General features: G+C 38.4%; 1 protein-coding gene across 1 annotated transcript in view; it reads right to left on the bottom strand.

Annotated features, from left to right (window-relative positions):
* KCNU1 (potassium calcium-activated channel subfamily U member 1) overlaps positions 1 to 18892 on the bottom strand; it is a 177541-nt gene that overhangs the window by 131508 nt on the left and 27141 nt on the right. The window contains 6 exon segments of the mRNA XM_035003825.1: positions 8436 to 8546; positions 10176 to 10267; positions 11198 to 11368; positions 15989 to 16064; positions 17254 to 17329; positions 18293 to 18404. Of these exon segments, the coding sequence (XP_034859716.1) occupies positions 8436 to 8546; positions 10176 to 10267; positions 11198 to 11368; positions 15989 to 16064; positions 17254 to 17329; positions 18293 to 18404 (638 nt within the window).

Here is an 18892-nt window from a genome sequence, read left to right on the forward strand (position 1 = left end):
GAAAGCAACTGATTTCTGTGCATTGATTTTGTATCCTGCCACATTACTGAATTGCTGGATGAGTTCTAGTAATTTGGGTTTTCCACATAAAGTATCATGTCGTCTGCGAAAAGAGAGAGTTTGACTTCTTCTTTGCCAATTTGAATATTTTTATTTCTTTATCTTTTCTGATTGCTGCTGCTAGGACTTCTAGTACTATGTTGAACAACAGTGGTGAGAGTGGGCAACCTTGACGTGTTCCTGATCTTAAGGGAAAGGCTCTCAGCTTTTCCCCATTGAGGATGATATTCGCTGTGGGTTTTTCATAGATGGATTTTATGAACTTGAGGAATGTTCCCTCTATCCCTATACTCTGGAGAGTTTTAATCAGGAAAGGATGTTGTATTTTGTCAAATGCTTTTTCTGCATCAATTGAGAGGACCATATGGTTCTTCTCCCTCCTCTTATTAATGTGTTCTATCACATTGATTGATTTGCGAATGTTGAACCACCCTTGCATCCCAGGGATAAATCCCACTTGGTCGTGGTGGATGATCCTTTTAATATATTGTTGGATCCTATTAGCTAGGATTTTGTTGAGGATTTTGGAATCCATATTCATCAGGGATATCGGTCTGAAATTCTCCTTTTTGATGGGGTCTTTGCCTGGTTTGGGGATTAAGGTAATGCTGACCTCATAGAATGAGTTTGGAAGTTTTCCTTCTGTTTCTATTTTTTGAAACAGCTTCAGTAGAATAGGTATTATTTCTTCTTTGAATGTTTGGTAGAATTCCCCAGGGAATCCATCAGGCCCTGGACTCTTGTTTTTTGGGAGGTTTTTGATCACTGCTTCAATCTCGTTACTTGTTATTGGCCTATTCAGGTTGTCAATTTCTAAATGTTTCAGTCTTGGCAGCTTATAGGTTTCCAGGAAGGCCTCCATTTCATCCAGATTGCTCAGTTTATTGGCATATAGTTGTTGATAATAATTTCTAATAATTGTTTCTATTTCCTTGGTGTTAGTCGTGATCTCTCCCCTTTCATTCATAATTTTATTAATTTGGGTCCTTTCTCTTTTCTTTTGGATAAGTCTGGCCAGTGCTTTATCAATCTTATTAATTTTTTCAAAGAACCAACTTCTAGTTTCTTTGATCTGATCTACTGTGTTTCTGGTTTCTAATTCATTGATTTCTGCTCTAATTTTAATTATTTCTCTTCTAATGCGTGGCTTAGGCATTGTTTGTTGCTTTTTCTCTAGTTCTTTAAGGTGTAGAGTTAGTTGGTGAATTCGGGATTTTTCTATTTTTTTGAGTGAGGCTTGGATGGCTATGTATTTCCCCCTCAGGACCGCCTTTGCAGTATCCCATAGGTTTTGGACCAATGTGTTTTCATTCTCATTGGTTTCCATGAATTGTTTAAGTTCTTCTTTGATTTCTTGGTTGACCCAAATGTTCTTGAGCAGAGTGGTCTTTACCTTCCAAGTGTTTGAATTTCTGCCAAATTTTTCTTGTGATTGAGTTCCAGTTTTAGAGCATTGTGGTCTAAGAATATGCAGGGAATAATCTCAGTCTTTTGGTATCAGTTGAGACCTGATTTGTGACCCAGTATATGGCCTATTCTGGAGAAAGCTCCATGTGCGCTCGAGAAGAATGAGTATTCTGTTGTTTTAGGGTGGAATGTTCTGTAAATATCTATGAGGTCCATCTGGTCCAATGTATCATTCAAAGCTCTTGTTTCCTAGTTGATTTTCTGCTTAGATGATCTGTCCATTGCTGAGAGTGGAGTATTGAGGTCTCCTACAATTAATGTATTGTTATCAATATGACTCTTTATTTTGGTTAACAGTTGGCTTATGTAGATGGCTGCTCCCATGTTGGGGGCATAGATATTTACAATTGTTAGATCTTCTTGTTGGATAGACCTTTTAAGAATGATATAGTGTCCTTCTGTGTCTCTTATTACAGACTTTAGTTTAAAATCTAATTTGTCTGATATAAGAATTGCTACCCCAGCTTTCTTTTGAGGTCCGCTGGCATGGAAGATGGTTCTCCATCCCTTCACTTTCAGTCTGGATGTATCTTTAGATTCAAAATGAGTCTCTTGTAGACAGCATATGGATGGTTCCTGTCTTTTTTAAAGCCTTTTTTTTTTTTTAAAGATTTTATTTATTTGACAGAGAGCGAGAGAGCGAGAGAGGGAACACAAGCAGAGGGAGTAGGAGAGGGAGAAGCAGGACTCCCGCAGAGCAGAGAGCCTGATGAGGGGCTCGATCCCAGAACCCTGGGATCATGACCTGAGCTGAAGGCAGAGGCCTAACGACTGAGCCACCCAGGCGCCCCATGGATGGGTCCTGTCTTTTTATCCAATCTGCAACCCTGTGCCGTTTTATGGGAGCATTTAGGCCATTCACGTTGAGAGTGATTTCTGAAAGATGAATTAATTGTCATCATGTTGCCTTTGAAGATGTTGTTTTTATAGATTGTCCCTGTAAATTTCTGTTGTATATCACTCTTGGGGTCTTTCTTCTTTTATAGAACCCCCCTTAATATTTCTTGCAGGGCCGGCTTAGTGGCATATTCTTTCAGCTTCTGCTGGTCGTGGAAGCTCTGCATCTCTCCATCCATTCTAAATGAAAGTCTTGCCGGATAAAGTATTCTTGGCTGCATGTTCTTCTCATTTAGTACCCTGAATATGTCTTGCCAGGCCTTTCTGGCTTGCCAGGTCTCTGTGGATAGGTCTGATGTTATTCTGATGTTCCTCCCTCTGTATGTAAGGAATCTCTTCCCCCTAACTGCCCTTAAGATGGTTTCCTTGGTCCTAAGATTTGCAAGTTTTACTATTACATGCCGGGGTGTTGGCCTGTTTTCCTTGATCTTAGGAGGGGTCCTCTCTGCCTCTAGGACTTGAATGTTTGTTTCATTCCCAGATTAGGGAAGTTCTCAGCTATGATTTGCTCAGATACATCTTCTAGTCCTCTCTTTCTCTCTCTCCACTCCCCCGGGATTCCAATTATTCTGACATTGGAACGCTTCATGGTGTCACTTATTTCTCTGATTCTATTTTCATGGATTCTGAGTTGTTTTTCCCTGGCCTCCTCTTTTCCCTTTTTATCTATTATATTGTCTTCCAGGTCGCTTATTCGTTCTTCTGCCTCAGTTACCCTAGGTGTTAGATTATCTAGATTGGATTGGATCTCATTGATAGCATTTTTAAGTTCTGCCAATTCCCCTTTTATTTCTGCCCTTAGAGACTCTATGTTGCCATTAATTGATTTCTCCATTCTAGCCATTGTCTTCACAATTGCTAGCCTGAATTCTATCTCCGACATCTTGGTTATATCTGCATCCATTTGTAAATCTGCAGCATAAGTCATAATCTCTGAGTCTTTTCTGTTTTAGGGGCTCCTCCTCCAAGTCATTCTGTTGATGGGTGGTTGAGGGAATGTAGAGAGTCCAAATTATTGACCAGAACCCAAGCAAGATGCACCTGTTTTCTTGGGACCTTAGGGTTGCTGGCCTCTTGTTTTCCCAGCCTGTCTTCTGGGGGAGGGCCCTGCCGTGCTATTACTCAGGTAACCCTGTTTGGGCGGAGTTGCCCTGTGCCCCTGTGGCGGGGGATGGGCTCAGTGGGAATCAGTCTTTGGGGCTTTTGTTCTCTGGTGCCTTTCCCTGGTGGCTTTCCGCATCTCTTCCACAAGTCAGAGCATAAGAGACCGTTTCCAACCCTCTGCCTCAGAGCAGAGAGACCGCAGTCTGTTCTTCAGTGAGCTCTCCAGGCCACAGTGTCTCCGTTTCTGTCCGTGCTGTTATAAACTGCAGCGTCCTGGGTTGTGCGCCCCTCCGCAGTGCTCCCAATCCTGCCTCCAGTTTGGGGCACGTCTCTGCCCTTTGTGCTTCTAAAACCACCAGCCGCTCCCAGTTCGCGCGCGCGCGACCCCACCACTCCAGGTTTCCGTCCTGGGGACTGGAGTTCGCGTGTGCTCGACTCCGATGCTTGGGGTTTCTACCCTGGGGGTTGCAGTTCACCGGCGCGACCCCAGCGCACCGGGTTTCTGTCTCGGAGGCTGCAGTTCGTGTGCGCGTGACCGTCGCTTTGGGTTTCTGTCCGGGGGGCTGTGGTTCTCGTGCGCGCAACCCCGCCGGTCTGGTTTTCCACCCAGGGGGCTGCCCTAAAGTCTTTTCCCGATGCTACTGGTCTGCGAGTCTGTGCCCTGTCCGCAGCACGCGCGAGGCTGTCACTCACTGGCGGTGTAGGATCCGCATGTCCAGGCACCCTCCCGCTGCCGTTTATCCTCCAATATCTGCCCGTAGAATCACGGCTCTCCACTTTGTACCTCAAAACCAACTGCCTGCGATATTCTGTTTGTAGAGATCCAGATCTTCTTACATCTCAGGCTGGTTTTGTGGGTGCTCAGAGTGGTCTGGTAGATATCCAGCTCAATTCCGGGGACCAGTTGAAATAGGGTCCTCTACTGCTCTGCCATCTTTCCCCCCTCCTCTCCCCAAAGTTTCATCTTTTTAAAGCATCAGCTTTAAGTTCTGGATCTTGTCATCTACGTCAAGTCTAGATGTGGATGGGGCTCTTCAGGCACAGCTCCTCCTCATCTGATGACCTATGACCTAGATAGACAAGTCATCTCCCACTCAACACCCAGCATACCATGATGATGCACAGATAGGAAAACTGCAGCAGACACTCCCAGCCAAAAGATGCTGGGGTGGTAACGGACAGCATGTAGAAATCACTGGTCTACTGAAACTATGAAATCTATATCTGAGCACATTTTATCATACCCCCTGACTCAGAGGGCAGAGCATGATTTTGATTAGGACCCAGTTCTGCTCTCATGAGCCAATCCATTGTTTTTCTCAATTCTTATCTCTGCCCTCTGACTCTATGAGTCATCTTCTGTTTTCCTAATAAATGGCCCATGTTTGTCCCTGAGTAGCTTTCTTAGCCTAATTCCTGACTATGCTGGGTTGGGGGCCAAGAGGCATTTGTTTCCATTGTGAAGTCTCTCTTTCCCTTTTACTCTAAGCTGACAGTTGACATTGATGACTTTCTATAAATGTTATACAGGTTCACGCCCCCAAACTCATATCCTTTGGAAACAGATCTCTACTTCAAGAAATTTAGAATTCTGGGAAGAATGTCCTTCATCTTCTTAGAAGCCCTTTGCCTGTCTAAGAGGAGCATCTACAAGCCACCATCTTAACTTTTTCTGAGGTCTTAACAAAGGATCTTACAGCTGCATCCTTGATTAGATCCTACCCTTTGACCTTGAGGTCATATTTTATAGCACCCTGGATTTGATTCCCCGCCCCCCCCCCCGAGGTCATTTACTTCTGACATTTTTTGGCCAGCTGGAGAGACTCTTCTGAGCCTTCTATATTTCCTTTAAGTTCTGCTTGAAAATTAAAGAGTTTCTTTTTTACCTCCATTTTCTTACAATATCTCATCATACATGATTATACTTAAAGCAAATGACACCTAACATTCTTTCAGGAAATTTTCTCAACAACCTTCACAGTCTTACTCGGTACATTTCCTATCTATCATGTTATTTTGGGTGACATTGTTACCAAAATTTTGCTGTTCTTTCTGTACCCAATGGCGGTTTTCCTCACTGTTTTTCCAGCATCTAGTAAGAGTCTCCATGCAACCCGTCTAGCCTCTGCCTACTACCCATTCCAAGGAGAAAGCCGCTTTTGTTATGATAGCAACCCACTTCCAGGACCACATTTTGTATCAAGTATCCCTTTCCACAAAACAAACCATTCTGGAACTTACTGATCTAAAACAACAACAATATATTATTTATCAAGATTTTGTGGGTTGGCTGGTCTCAGCAAGGTAATTCTTCTGTTCCATACCATGTTGACTGTGGCTATTCATTGCAGTACATTCATTAGGGAGCTTGATTGAGAGCTGGAATGTCCAAAATTACTTTACCTGCATGACTGTTGTCTCACTTATGTGACTGGAGCAGCTGAGAGCTGGCTGGACCTCCTCCCCAGCAAGCTACTCTGACTCTTTATATGATGATGTAGGGCTCCAAGACAGTGAAAGTTGAAACTATCAATCCTCTTAAAGGCTAGGCCTGAAACCAGCAAATTGTCACCTCTGTGGCATTCAATTTACCAAATCCAGTCATAGACCAGCCCAGATTCAAAAGGAAGAGGAAGAGACTCCATTTTTTATTGAGAGGAGCAATATGAATATACAGTAAGGGAAGGAAATGTTAATAGTTGTGTTAAAGAAAAATCTACCACAATTGCAGATCATGATCATTGCTTTAAAGGAAATATAATGGAGCAGTGAGAAAGAAGGATTAGAACTCACCAATTTAGATAGCTTGAATTGGGGGTGGGGGGAGACTCTCTGAGTGCTGAAGAATAAGAATAAACTGACCATATAATAGTAGGAGAAGAGCTGAGAAAAAAGCACAGATCAATAAAGTGGCCTTTCTAGAAACTAAGGAGAGACAAAATATTAACTTTGAATAGGGTTGTGATAGTGGAGATGAAGTGGTAGAAACAGAATTAGTATTTATTAAGGAGACAAAATTGACGATATTGATCAAAGTGTACATAGGGTTTGAGGGAGAGGAGTAGCAAACACAATGCTTCATTTTCTGTTTTAAGGAACTGTACTGATAACATCCCATTTACTGAGATAGAAAATACTGTTTTCTTTCCTTCATGTATTTTCTTTTTAATTGCCTTGTTAGCTGGAGAGAGGGACATAAGATCATGAGTTTACTTTTGAAAATGTTAAATCTGAGGGACCTTTGAAACACTGGGATGGAAATATCCAGTAAGCAATTAGTTTGTGAATACAGAACCACAGAAAATGTCTGGCAGAGGATATAAATTTTAGAGTCATCAGAAATTATACGTAATTGGAAAAATTCTAGATGAATTTTATATCATTTTAAAAATTTCATTCATTCTCTTGACAAGTACCTATAATAACCTATATTAGTCCATAAAAATAGAGCAGTTTTTAATTAAATGTATTTAATGATTTCCTTTTTATCTCAAATGGATTATAATTATTAGCCCCTTATCATAATTTTAGCACTTTTTTTTTCTATTTTTTAAATAAGGATTCAAGTAATATACAAATTACTGAGACGACAGGCAGGCAATGATAGTGAAACAGAACTGTTGGTTGTCCATCAATAGCACCATGAAGGCATTCAAAATGCTTATTGGTTATCTCATATATGAGAGCCCAAAGTTATAGTGGACAGGGCATGCCCTAATCTAAAAAGTACAAAGTGTTAACTATAAAATGTGTGAAGGTTGAAGTGATCCTGTATACAATACTGTATAAGATCAAAATGTCATTTCGAATATGTCTGACTTATTTAGCGATGTGTGGATGCCTGAAGAGCCTTTTAGACAAAATGAAGAAGGTAGTTCACTACGCTTTACACAAAATCAATTCCAGGGAGCTTAAATATAAAATATTTCAATATGAAAACATAAAAATGCCAGAGGAATATTTGCTTAATTCTAGAACAGAGAGGCCAAAAATGCCATAAAAGCCAGATGCCATAATGAAAGAGCTGATGGATTATAGTGCATGTAAATCCAATGCTCTGTATTAAAATAAAGCATGTGTGCGCACGCACACACACACACACACATCCACAAAGGCAAAGAGAGAAAAATCTTTACAACACACGACACAAAAAGGCTAACATCAAAACATATTAAGACTGCTTAGAAGTCAGTAAAGCAACAGATGACCATCCTCATAGAGAAGATAGAAATGGAAAGACGAATTCCTTCATTCCTCAAAAAGGAAAAGAAAATGGTCAAAACACAAAAATTGTTCAGTCTCACTAGGAATCAAAATTGTAGGAAGGAAAAGCAAAAAGGAAATAATCGGAACATATAAAAAGTGTTCAATCTCACTATGAACCAAAATTGTAAAATAAAACAAGAAAACAATTTAGCCTACTTAAAAATCATTTTGTTTTAAGTACGCATTTTCCAGTGTTCCACAAAATAGTTGACCTGGACCCTACTTGTGGAAATGTAAGCTTCACAGAACAAAAACATCATCAGAAACAATCCTTTCTGCTTCTATTTGAACTCACACTTCCAATTCTGAGAATTAACAGAATAATAATTATAAAGTGCACCAGACTTGTGCACAAAATAATGGTCATATGCAATAATAACAAATATGGAATACTTTCCTAAAAGATAGGAAATCTTTTAAACAATGTTAGGACATATACATAAAAATATCAGGCAAGATATATTCCAAAATATTCTCCGAGATTAACGCTGGTTTTTAAGATTGCTTTTTCTTTTCTTTTTGCTTATTATTATTTCCTAATTTTTCTATGAATGTTGCAAAGCTTATTTTCTTCCGTTTAAAAAATGCATGCATATTTCAAGGATTAATTTAGAGCTCATGAACCTTACAGATACACTTACTCTCCCAGAAAAACAATCTCGATGTTGATTTCCCCTGACTTATGGTGGAGAAAATTCCTCAGGAATGCAGTCACGCTGTCAACTGTAATGTTTCCACAGACCACGATGAACCTAGGGAACAAGACTATGTGAGGTGGCTCATCTGAGGAACAGAAGTATCTTCCTGTCAAGATTTAGAGATGGACAATTTGCTTAAACCTAGTTTTAAATCAATCTGGTATTTGAACTACCCAGATTTTAAAAATAGAAACTGAAGATTGCATCTCCAATAAAGAGAAGAAACATCAAATTTCTGTAGTCCCAATTCATCCCATGTTGGGTATGAATCCAAACATTTGAATTACACATAGCTTTTCAGGAATACAATAATAACTATCATAAGCATTATGTTTTTCATAGTTATTATAACATAAGGGACTGGCGCCTGTGTTATTTCACTTGATTTTTTTCACCTGATTCCTGATTGATCTAGTCTTTTTTCAAAGGAAAAACAGAGGCTCAGCATGGTTCACTGATTTTCTCAAACAGTATGGCAGGGTGGTAATATATTCTAGGTTATTTTGGTTTTTCTTCCACATCAAAAATTATCTAGTCCCTACAAAAAAGTGAGTCTAATGGAGAGACATCTGGGACAGGTGCAAAAATCGATGCACGTAACTTTTACAGTGAAAAATAGCTGTCAATTTCCTTGAGTTTCATGCATTTAAAGAAGCTATTTTTCCCTCTATTACTCATTTAAGGAAACCGAAAGTGTACTTTCAGCTTAATTTAACCTTAAATTTTCCAGACCTTTTGGGCTACTTTGGCATGTGTTCCGCATTCCTTTCCTGTGATAAATTGGATCAGACTTGGGCTTATCTAGTTCATTTCATTGTTTTCAATATTTGTTTTTCACTCATTTTATTATTATTATTATTATTATTTTACTTTCTCCTTTGGACTCCTAGGTCAATCTCTTTCGGACTCCTAGGTCAATCCTTCTTCCAATTGTGCTGAGACCACTCCAAGACAGTTTGTCTTCACTGTACCTGTTTCCTCTATAGCAGATGGAGACTAAATAAAAAATTATTGCTTCAAATTTAAGATCTCCAATCCATTCTCTCCTTCTTAGATGTGAAAACCATAATGGAAACTGAAGTAACACATCACAGAGAAATAGGGTAAAAAAACAACACTAACTCTGTCTCCCATCTGGAACAGGTATCTGTGACATGGACAAAACAGGTGATCTATGAAGTGTTGTAGAAGATGTGGAAATTGCTCTTCCCCCTAGCAAACCTCTGCCTGTGAATGAGCTCCCATATGGCGTAGGGAGATTTGAATCAACACAGCAGAATTGAAGTCATTATTTTAAATTTGAACTGTGGTTTTAATTTGATCCATTATGTGAAGTTAGCCATAAGTTAACCGTACGATTAAAATGAATAGGACAGTTAGGAATAGATGTAAGAGAAGAGTTAGTGGTAAGAGATGTAGAAATATTGCTACAATCAATACTTGACAAGGAATGACAACATTATCTGTCATTTTAGTTGACTTACTAAGGGCTAAGCATCTATATAGCAGTGATTATCAAATAGCAAATATTTTCTTATGGTATTTATTTTAGCAGAACCCTCTCAGCTGAATGAAGGACTTGCCAATATATTTACCTACTCCAGGTGATAGGTGTTTAGAAAGGGATATGTGACTAGTAGGATTCCTCAAACTATGGAAATTGTACCTGAAAGCTATACTTACTTCTTCCCTTTGACTACTTCATAGGAACTGGTATATTTCCTCTTGTTAGCAAAAAGTTCCACCATTTCAGGGACATAATTTGCAAATAGGATCTAAAATGATCAGCAAATAAAATCTTAGGTGTCTTTATTTTCAAGGGTAGTCCAAAATTCTGATTATAAAGGAGAAAGAAGGTACATAAAACTTTCTCTTATCTAGGAGGGGTGTGACTGTGAACTGTTTTTAAAAGGCAGACCATTTTTTCTTCCTTACTTCAACCTTTGGATTTGGTTTAAATTCAATAAAATGCCTTGCAACATTCAAAAATGATGAAAGCAAAGACAAGCAGTAAGGCAAACTTCCTGCCCATTTTGTCCTGTAGTCACATCTAACTGCCTTTCAGACTCTTTGAGTTGGTACTACTTGAGGCCTTAGAAAAAAATAAAGCATGTGGGACAGAAAGGGGCTCAGGAAAAATGAATGAAATGAGGGGATGTAACAATATGGACAGAGGAATATCAGTAAGGTAGAATTCTGTTAATGGTTTTTAAGGGATTGAAATTAAAGTCACTAAAAGAAAAGATTTCCTTTGTCCATGACACACTCCTGAACCAAGTACAGATGTTCACATATCTGAAATAGAATGCTAGTTCAGAGAGAGCTTATTCATTTGGTCTGGAAAGAACAGAATTTTCTTCAAATCAAATCTCAAATGCCCTTCTTTCTCTTTGGAAGAAAGACTTTAGTCTGATGGCCAAAGATAAAGGAATATAGGGTCGCTCAATTCAATGTAGAGGCTAATAAGGAAAGTCTGCTCTCCTTCATCTGCCATCCTCATCCTTGGCAATCAAGTAATTACGTCATGAGCCCTAGGGGATGCAGTTTGGAAAATATGGGCTCTAAATATCTTTCCATTTTCATTTGACACCTGCTCTGAACAATGCAACATTCAATCTCAAACCTATATTGTTTTATTTCTCACCATTAACTACATGTTTTTGGTTTATGTAGCTATATTCAAAGATATTAAAAATATTCTTCACCAAACTCCCCAGAGTGAAAAACATGATGAAGGTCCGTCCTAGGGATGTCTTGGCTACCACATCTCCAAAGCCAACAGTTGACGTTGTTGCCATGACCAGGTAAATAGACTCAAAATATGATATATTCTGTGAATTTCTACCTTTGAGCCAGGGATCACCAGAATTTTCCACCTGTCCAAAGAGAGAAGATTCAGGAAAGTTCTCTAAATGGAATCCAAGGGCAAGTTTATAAAGAATAGACAAAACACTAGACTAGTTTCACTTAATTCAATCCAAACGAAGTATTGTGATTCCCAGGTTGCACTAAAGGGTTTGCGAAGTGTGGATAGTGATTGTGAAGTCTTGTATTCCTTCACTGTGATTACTGCTGAACTCTGTGGTGACATGTAGCTTGAGCCCACATTTGGAGTGCTCCACTGGGGGACTGGTTGCCCATATCCCTTTCTCTTCATTTGGGCAAATCACAGCATCCAAGAGTCATGAGACTCCAAAGGCTCTCAGATCGAGCAATTATTATTTATTATCATTTTCCACTAGCTCAGGATTATCATTAAAAAAGAAGCACTTAAAAAAAAAGAAGAAGCACTTACATGAGCACTTCATTTCAATGAGCTTAAGCACATGAAGGCTAGAGTCTAAGGAAAAGCAAACAAAAAATTTTTCCAGGTTATTTTCCACCTCCAAAAAAAAAATCTTTTCCGTGATTAAAAAAAACTCTGAAGAATATTTCCTCTGATTTCTCCTTAAGTCTTCACATTTTAAGAAAACTAAATTTATTAGATTATCTTTTTTATATTAAATAAAATGAGTAACTTAGGCAATGACACTATACTTCATATTTATAGTATATACATAAACTTATAAATATGATATATATCATACATAATAATAACTATATAATGTATACAACTTTCCATTTTCCATTTTTAGATTTTTTTCCAAATAGCTTACATATTTCCTATGTTTTCCATTTCTATTTAGCACAAAAATGATAAAATGTTAGAGATGCCTGAGGAAAATAGTTTTTTTTGTTTCAGTGTTAAGAACTGAAACAGAAATTAGAAGTAACATTGTTCATTCAGGTATTTGATCACTTCTTAAAAGTGACCTTAAGGTTTTTTTTTTTAAGATTTTATTTATTTATTTGAGAGAGAGAGAGCAAGCAGGAATGGGGGAGGGGCAGAGGGAGATGGAGAAGCAGAGTCCCCACTCAGTGGGGACCCCCACGTGGGGCTTGATCCCAGGACCCTGAGATCATGACCTGAACTGAAGTGAGATGCTTAATTGACTTAGCCATGCAGGCGCCCCTAAAAGTGACCTTTTCTTAAGTTTGATGAGTAGGTTAAGGGTATGGACTCCTAGAATACCTACACCAAAATAAGAAAGGGATCATACATCTATATTTAACTCTCATGGCTGGCAGTGGATTTTGTTGCAAAGTCTACTAATCTGCTTCCACTAACTTCTGTAGTCTTCACTGTTTTCTGAGACTAGTATATTATAAGAAAACCAGTTTAAACCATACAGATTAAGTCATATATATGTATTTGAGTCATATATATCTCCCCAGGATTAAAAGAGTTGCTTGAGATAGTTTCAAGCTAAAACCCCATAGTGTCTTTTATAGCGTCATCTCAGGACAGGGATTCAATTCTATCCTGGCACATTTTATATAAACGAAAACTAAATTTATTTCAACCTGGAAATCTCCTTCAGTGAAAGTTAAATCACGCTTTAAGGTTTAGCTCACTCTCTTTGGGAGTATTTAGTGTTTCATCCTCCTCCCCTCTCTCCCTCCCAGCACCTCTCTCAGATTCGGCAGCCTCCTGCTGGCCTACTTGTCCACTCTGCTCTTCCTTCTAACCATGTGAGCATAGACCCATCAGTCCCAGATGGGAAATATTAAGGTAAAGGATTATGGACCAATGTCAAGATACTGAATTATTTTCTATTTTTAACTCCATCTTTCAAAACTGAAATGCTGTTTTAAAACTTCACATTGTTTGAATAAAAAATGCTATAAAGGAGGACACAAGAATGCTCTCCCATCTCTTTACGTCCCCACCATTTGCACAAGTTATGTTATCTTTATATTGTACATGTGCGTGAAGTCTGCAACCGTAATTCCCTCAGTTATATCTTAGTCTATTTCTAATTCATTCAATAATCACCACCTCTACTTTATATCATGGTTTCCTCTTTCCTGAGCTCCTGGTTTTGATTCATCTCCTATGGGGCTGGATTTTATATCAAGATACATTTTTAAAAGGGACCCATGGGTGCTATTTTCTCTCGAGTACTTAAAATGGCAGGATAGGCTATACTTTCGCACAACTTTGCAGACCCTACTCTGTCACCTTTGGTATTGATTGATGTTGACAAGAAATTTGAGGCTGGTTTCATGACTCCCTCTTATATAGACTTTGCTTTCTTCTGCTTGGATTCTCTCCTTATTCTTAAAGGTCAGTAAACTGCTCCAGAATATGATTGGAATATATAATTCAGGGTCATTTTCCCTGGGATACAGTGTACCATCTAACCCACAGATTTTATTTTTTATTTATATGTTTTTATATATATTTATATATAAAATATATTTTTATATATTTATATTTATTTATATTTTTATTTTAAAGCATTTTTCATGTCCTTTTCTTCAGGAACACTAATTTTATAGTTTGTTCAATTGACATTGCTTGGAGTACCTTTGTTCTTTTCCATGTCAATGTTTTTGCCGCAAACTTGTCCACCATGTTCCTGAGCATGTTTCTGTCACATTGACTACATTTTCGTTCTCTCTAATGTAGTTTTCAGCTCTAGTAATACTTTTTCCTTTTTCTTTGATATCATTCAGCCCATTTTTCCAACTCCTGCTGCTGATTAATAATCCTTTATTTTAAACCTTATATATTTTGTTTAAATTCATATTTTTAGTTTTTAAAGCCTTTTGTTTGCATTTTTTCTCAAATATGGATGTGCTTTGTTTCTTAACTTTTCCTTTGTTTCCTTGGACAAATTATCTTGTAATTGTTATTCTTCTATTACATTAAAGAACTGTTGTTATATACTGATGTGTCTCTGTTCTCTACCACACCTCCTTGCTATTTTTGGCAGAATTTAAGCATGGGCACCATCCTGATTACTTTCTGGTTAATACTCACCTTTTAATCATATCAACTTTTAGCTGAAGGCCAATAAGTATATGTGAAGATGGTGAGCTGGGACAATTATAGCTTTCATTTTGATTTGTCATTTCAAATATCCTTCCCCAAGAAAATCTGCCATTTTGTTTGCTCTGGGATCTAGCTCTTACAGGTTTTCAGCAATTGTTGGGGTGACTTACAGTGGATCCCCTTACATCACAAGTCTTCTGGTTGCTTCTCCATCTTTCTCTACATGCATCCTTCATTGGAGGTCTCCTCACTTGGGTGACTAGATGCCCAACAAGGGCACATGTTCACATGTTTAGAAAGTTCGAGCAAGAGACTTTGATTCAAGTGAGCCTGGTTGAAACTGTGTCTAACTCAAGAGCACATGCTATTAACAGGGAGCAGCTAGTCTTCCACTAAGACTATTGGTGGCCTTGGGAGAGTGGATTGCCAGAACTTTGTATTTTCCCAAAGAATCCAGAAATCCGAGATTTTATGTGAGCTCACCATAAAAGTGAGCAAGCAATAAAAAAACAGAACAGAAAATACAAACTAATTAGGTCAAATAAAATATGTTGATGGACCACATTCAGCCCAAGAGCCCTTCATTAGAACTGCTACTGAAGATGAAAAATTCCCGTTACGATGGTTTCTCCTATAGCACTCCCTTGTCTACCATCCTGTGATTACCAACAGGTCTTCAGAAGGATACTGATGATTGCTGCTCCCATGGTGGGCCCATGCACCCAGGTGCCATACTCTAGATCCAGAATCTGCTTGTATTGCTGTGATCTTCTCTCAGGGCAATTTCTCTCCTGCTTGAGGACTGAGGAGGGATGCGGCTGGTTTTAGATTTCTTGAAGGTTCATATCATGGTTTGCATTTGGTGTTTGACAGTTTGCTTTCAGCTGAAGATGGTAACTTCAAACTTTTTCTTTTTTATTGTTAATGTTTTAATTAATTTTGAAATAAGGACCCAAGGGAAAAGATGCCTGCTGTATTTTTTGTTTTGTTTTTCTCAATGACCTCTGTTTTTAAGATCCTACTTCAATTTCTGCATTTTTAATGACTGCTCCTCAACTGTCCTCAAGCAATAAAGTCCAGGAGTTTGTTCCTTATTGTTGAAATCTATTTATTATAAAGCTGATTATGTGAGATAAGAATGAGCCTTTCCTACAGGCAAAGGAGGCAGCTATATATGCAGATGGATTTCAGGAGAACTAAAAAAGCCCCAAAGCTCCCCTTAGCTACTCACCAATTCCTCTCCTACAACTCTCCAGCTTCATTAGTGTGAAAATCTCTCACTGCCTTCATTTCTTTGACTTTTTATTCTTTTGTAAAATGCTGAGACCTCTATGAAGATATAGCAATAAGATTTATCTATTGCTTATTCTTTTGAAGGGTAAGCTTGTTAGATCCTTTCCTGAGAGCAAGTTTTGAAAGTTGAAAGAAGGAACATAGATATCCTGAGTCCAGGAAATATGTATTTGTAAAAATATGGGGGTGCAGAAGACCCACAAAGGGGAAGTAAAATGATAAACCTCACACAGTGAGACAGGAGTTCAGAAGGTTTGGCTGAATTTTTAAAAGAAAAGATGTTTATGCTGACCAGCAAGATTAGGGAGTTTGATGAGATGCTTACCAGGTGAATGAAACCTGCAGCAGTGAACCAGGTACTGAGGACTATTGATAACAGTTTGGAAAACTTCACTGCATTGCTAGAGGAAGAAAGACAAAAAACTGTCGGGTTCTGACAGGTTCCAGAAAAACACAATACCCCATCCTCTAAAATCTGGCTACTCTTCTGTGCCAGAAGCAATGGTACGCTTACCTGGGAGCATTATTAGAAATTCAGGATCCCAGACCCCACCCCTGATCTATAGATCTACATCCTCTACTTGATTCATATACACATTAGAGTCAGAGATGCCCAGCTCTTAACATAGCCAGTGACACACACTTGTTCAAAATCTTTACACGTTGCTATGACATTCACTAGCCTGATATTAGATTGTTTTTAAAAATATAAGTGTATCATCATAGAATAAATTTGATAGATTTCTACATTGTCTAAAGTAACTACAAAGTGCAGTGTCCTAGGAATCCAGAGAATGGGTTTGCAAAATGGAATTTTGAGTAGATCACAGAAATGACTTATATTGCTAAACTCATACCAGGATCTTTGAGTGAAGGGGATCAGATAAACTCCTGTTTCCTAAGTAAAGCTCTAGAGTTTAGTTGAAATTTCTATGGTTTTCAGGTAGGGCCATCTGTTACACAAGAACAGCCCAGTCCCGACTGCTTCATAAACCATGAACACTTAGCAGTGAAATCCAACTGGCCTATAAAATTTGATGCTTCTAGGGAGAACATAGAGACATGGAGATTTTCAGTGGGTAACATTAAACCAAACTGCTTAAAACTTTAGAAGTATTGCTGCTCAAGAGAGTTTGGATTTTTTTTTTTTTTTGAGACATTTAGGTGGCTCTATTTTTGTAAGCAGTTTCACGGCTGCTACTGGGTACCTCATGCTCAGAGAAATTGGTCTTATATTCCTAGACAGAAGAGATGTGATTCATGATAGCAAGTATGTAGAACCAAAGCCTCTGAATTACTTTTAAAATTTTTTTGAGGGGAGATGCAGAATTAAAGTCTAAATGGACTTGTACATCGTAGCTCTGCAAAACAAAGAAGAAACAAACTCTTTCAAGTGATGGCAAAGTTCTCAGCCAGTATATGATGTTAATACAATGAGAGTGAGTGAGTGAATAGTATCATGGGAGCTAAGGGATTTCATGGGATTTGCACTGAAATTCTGATGGGAAATGAGTTGAAGGTTCAGTTTACATTTTAATTTCCTAATCCAAACCAGGAAGTAGCAGGACTTAAGGCAGGGCTAGCATTTACCTGGTTCTGATGGCTTGGAGAATTTGCAGGATTTGAGGGAGTTCTAGCAGCCGCAAAGCTCTTAAGAACCGTAAACCTACAAAGCAATCAAAAGGAGAAATCTGCCAAAAGGAGAGGGTCACTTCAGGGAGCACTCTGTGTTATAACGCCTTTGGGACTATTTATACTCTTCCTCTCCTAGAGATGCTCAAATACAACACACCAGAGGTTTAAGTGCATGACCTCTAGCTCAAATCCTGGCCCTGACACTAAAACAGCTATTGTAATCTAAAGCAGTTCCCTTAACTTCCGTAGTTCCTCATCTGCAAAATGGGAATTATAAGTACCTACCTCATAGGGCTGTTGAGCTAATAATATAAAGCCTGAGGAAGCATAGCTCACGTATAATAAACACTACTTAACATTTTACTCTATTGAACTCCTCTTTAGAACAGGCAATTACTCATAAACCACTTAAACTCCTGACTGTAGAATCTCTGCGATCTGCTCCTCAGTTTTTGCATGATGTTTTACTTTACATAGTTTGAGAATTGGGACCACAAGGAATATTTGATAGGTAATAGATAATAATATAAAATTCCATAAAACTGATAAAAGCCACATAATGCTCACGTGCTGTCCATGCATCCACATTAAAAACAAAATAATTAAATAAATCTCTAACAGCCTGTCCGGAAAGGATGATTTAGAGCTTTTCAAGACCCAGGGAGGTTTTTCATCTCTTCCAGTCCCTGTGGGATTCCAGCATAGAGGGGCTGCAGGGGGATGGGATGATTGGGCCTTGCCTCTCAGGCTGTGGATGAGTCAGTCCATAAACAATAAACAGCTACTGTCACCTACCCTGTATCAGGTATATCACCAGGTACTGAGTTTAAAAAAAAATAAGTTCTGAAAATATATTACAAAACCATATAATCACGACGATAAATTTTTTAAACGGCATTTAGGCTTTAAAGGAAAATGAAGGGTACTTACGAGTGAACATGGAGGATTTTTTTTTTTTTTTAGAAATTGCTCCTGATTCCCACAACACACTTACCTAGCCAATTACTCTTCAAATAATAAGAAATAAAGGTTGGTGGAATGGTAAAGATGTCTACAATTGAATTCATCTCCAACCAGAACTTGATCTTGTCATCGGCTGCCACAAACTATGAAACAGAAACAAAAGACTCCAAATTCTGTTACCCTCGACAATTTTAAAATGAACATAAGAGTGGCTTTATTCAGCTACATTTCACTTATCCAGTGAGGCTTTGATCTCATTCTATTAGAAACATACTTTTAGTGGGTGTTCAATAAATGAACATGAACCCATTTTACTCACCAGATCTTAACTCTCACACTTCAGAATAAACACTTTGACCTTCCTACTGCTCCTAGAACTTTCTGATTTATATAATTGCATAGATAAAGCCTCCTATTTGTGAGCAATGAAGATTTAGGATGGCCTTCAGTGGAAAAAGCACAACTATCTAGAAACTTGGCTGGCCAAACCACGTGTCGGAGCTTCCCTATTTAGATTAAGAAAGTAAGCATTTCCAGAGGGAGGTTACTCTAAAAAGATTTTGATGGTCAGAGTTAGGTTTTGATGGAAGGTCATAAAAATACAGACCATATACACACACACACATTATAT

Source organism: Mirounga leonina, unplaced genomic scaffold, assembly GCF_011800145.1.
Source record: "Mirounga leonina isolate KUSES-001 unplaced genomic scaffold, KU_Mleo_1.0 Mir_128, whole genome shotgun sequence".
NCBI classification, from domain to species: Eukaryota; Metazoa; Chordata; class Mammalia; order Carnivora; family Phocidae; genus Mirounga; species Mirounga leonina.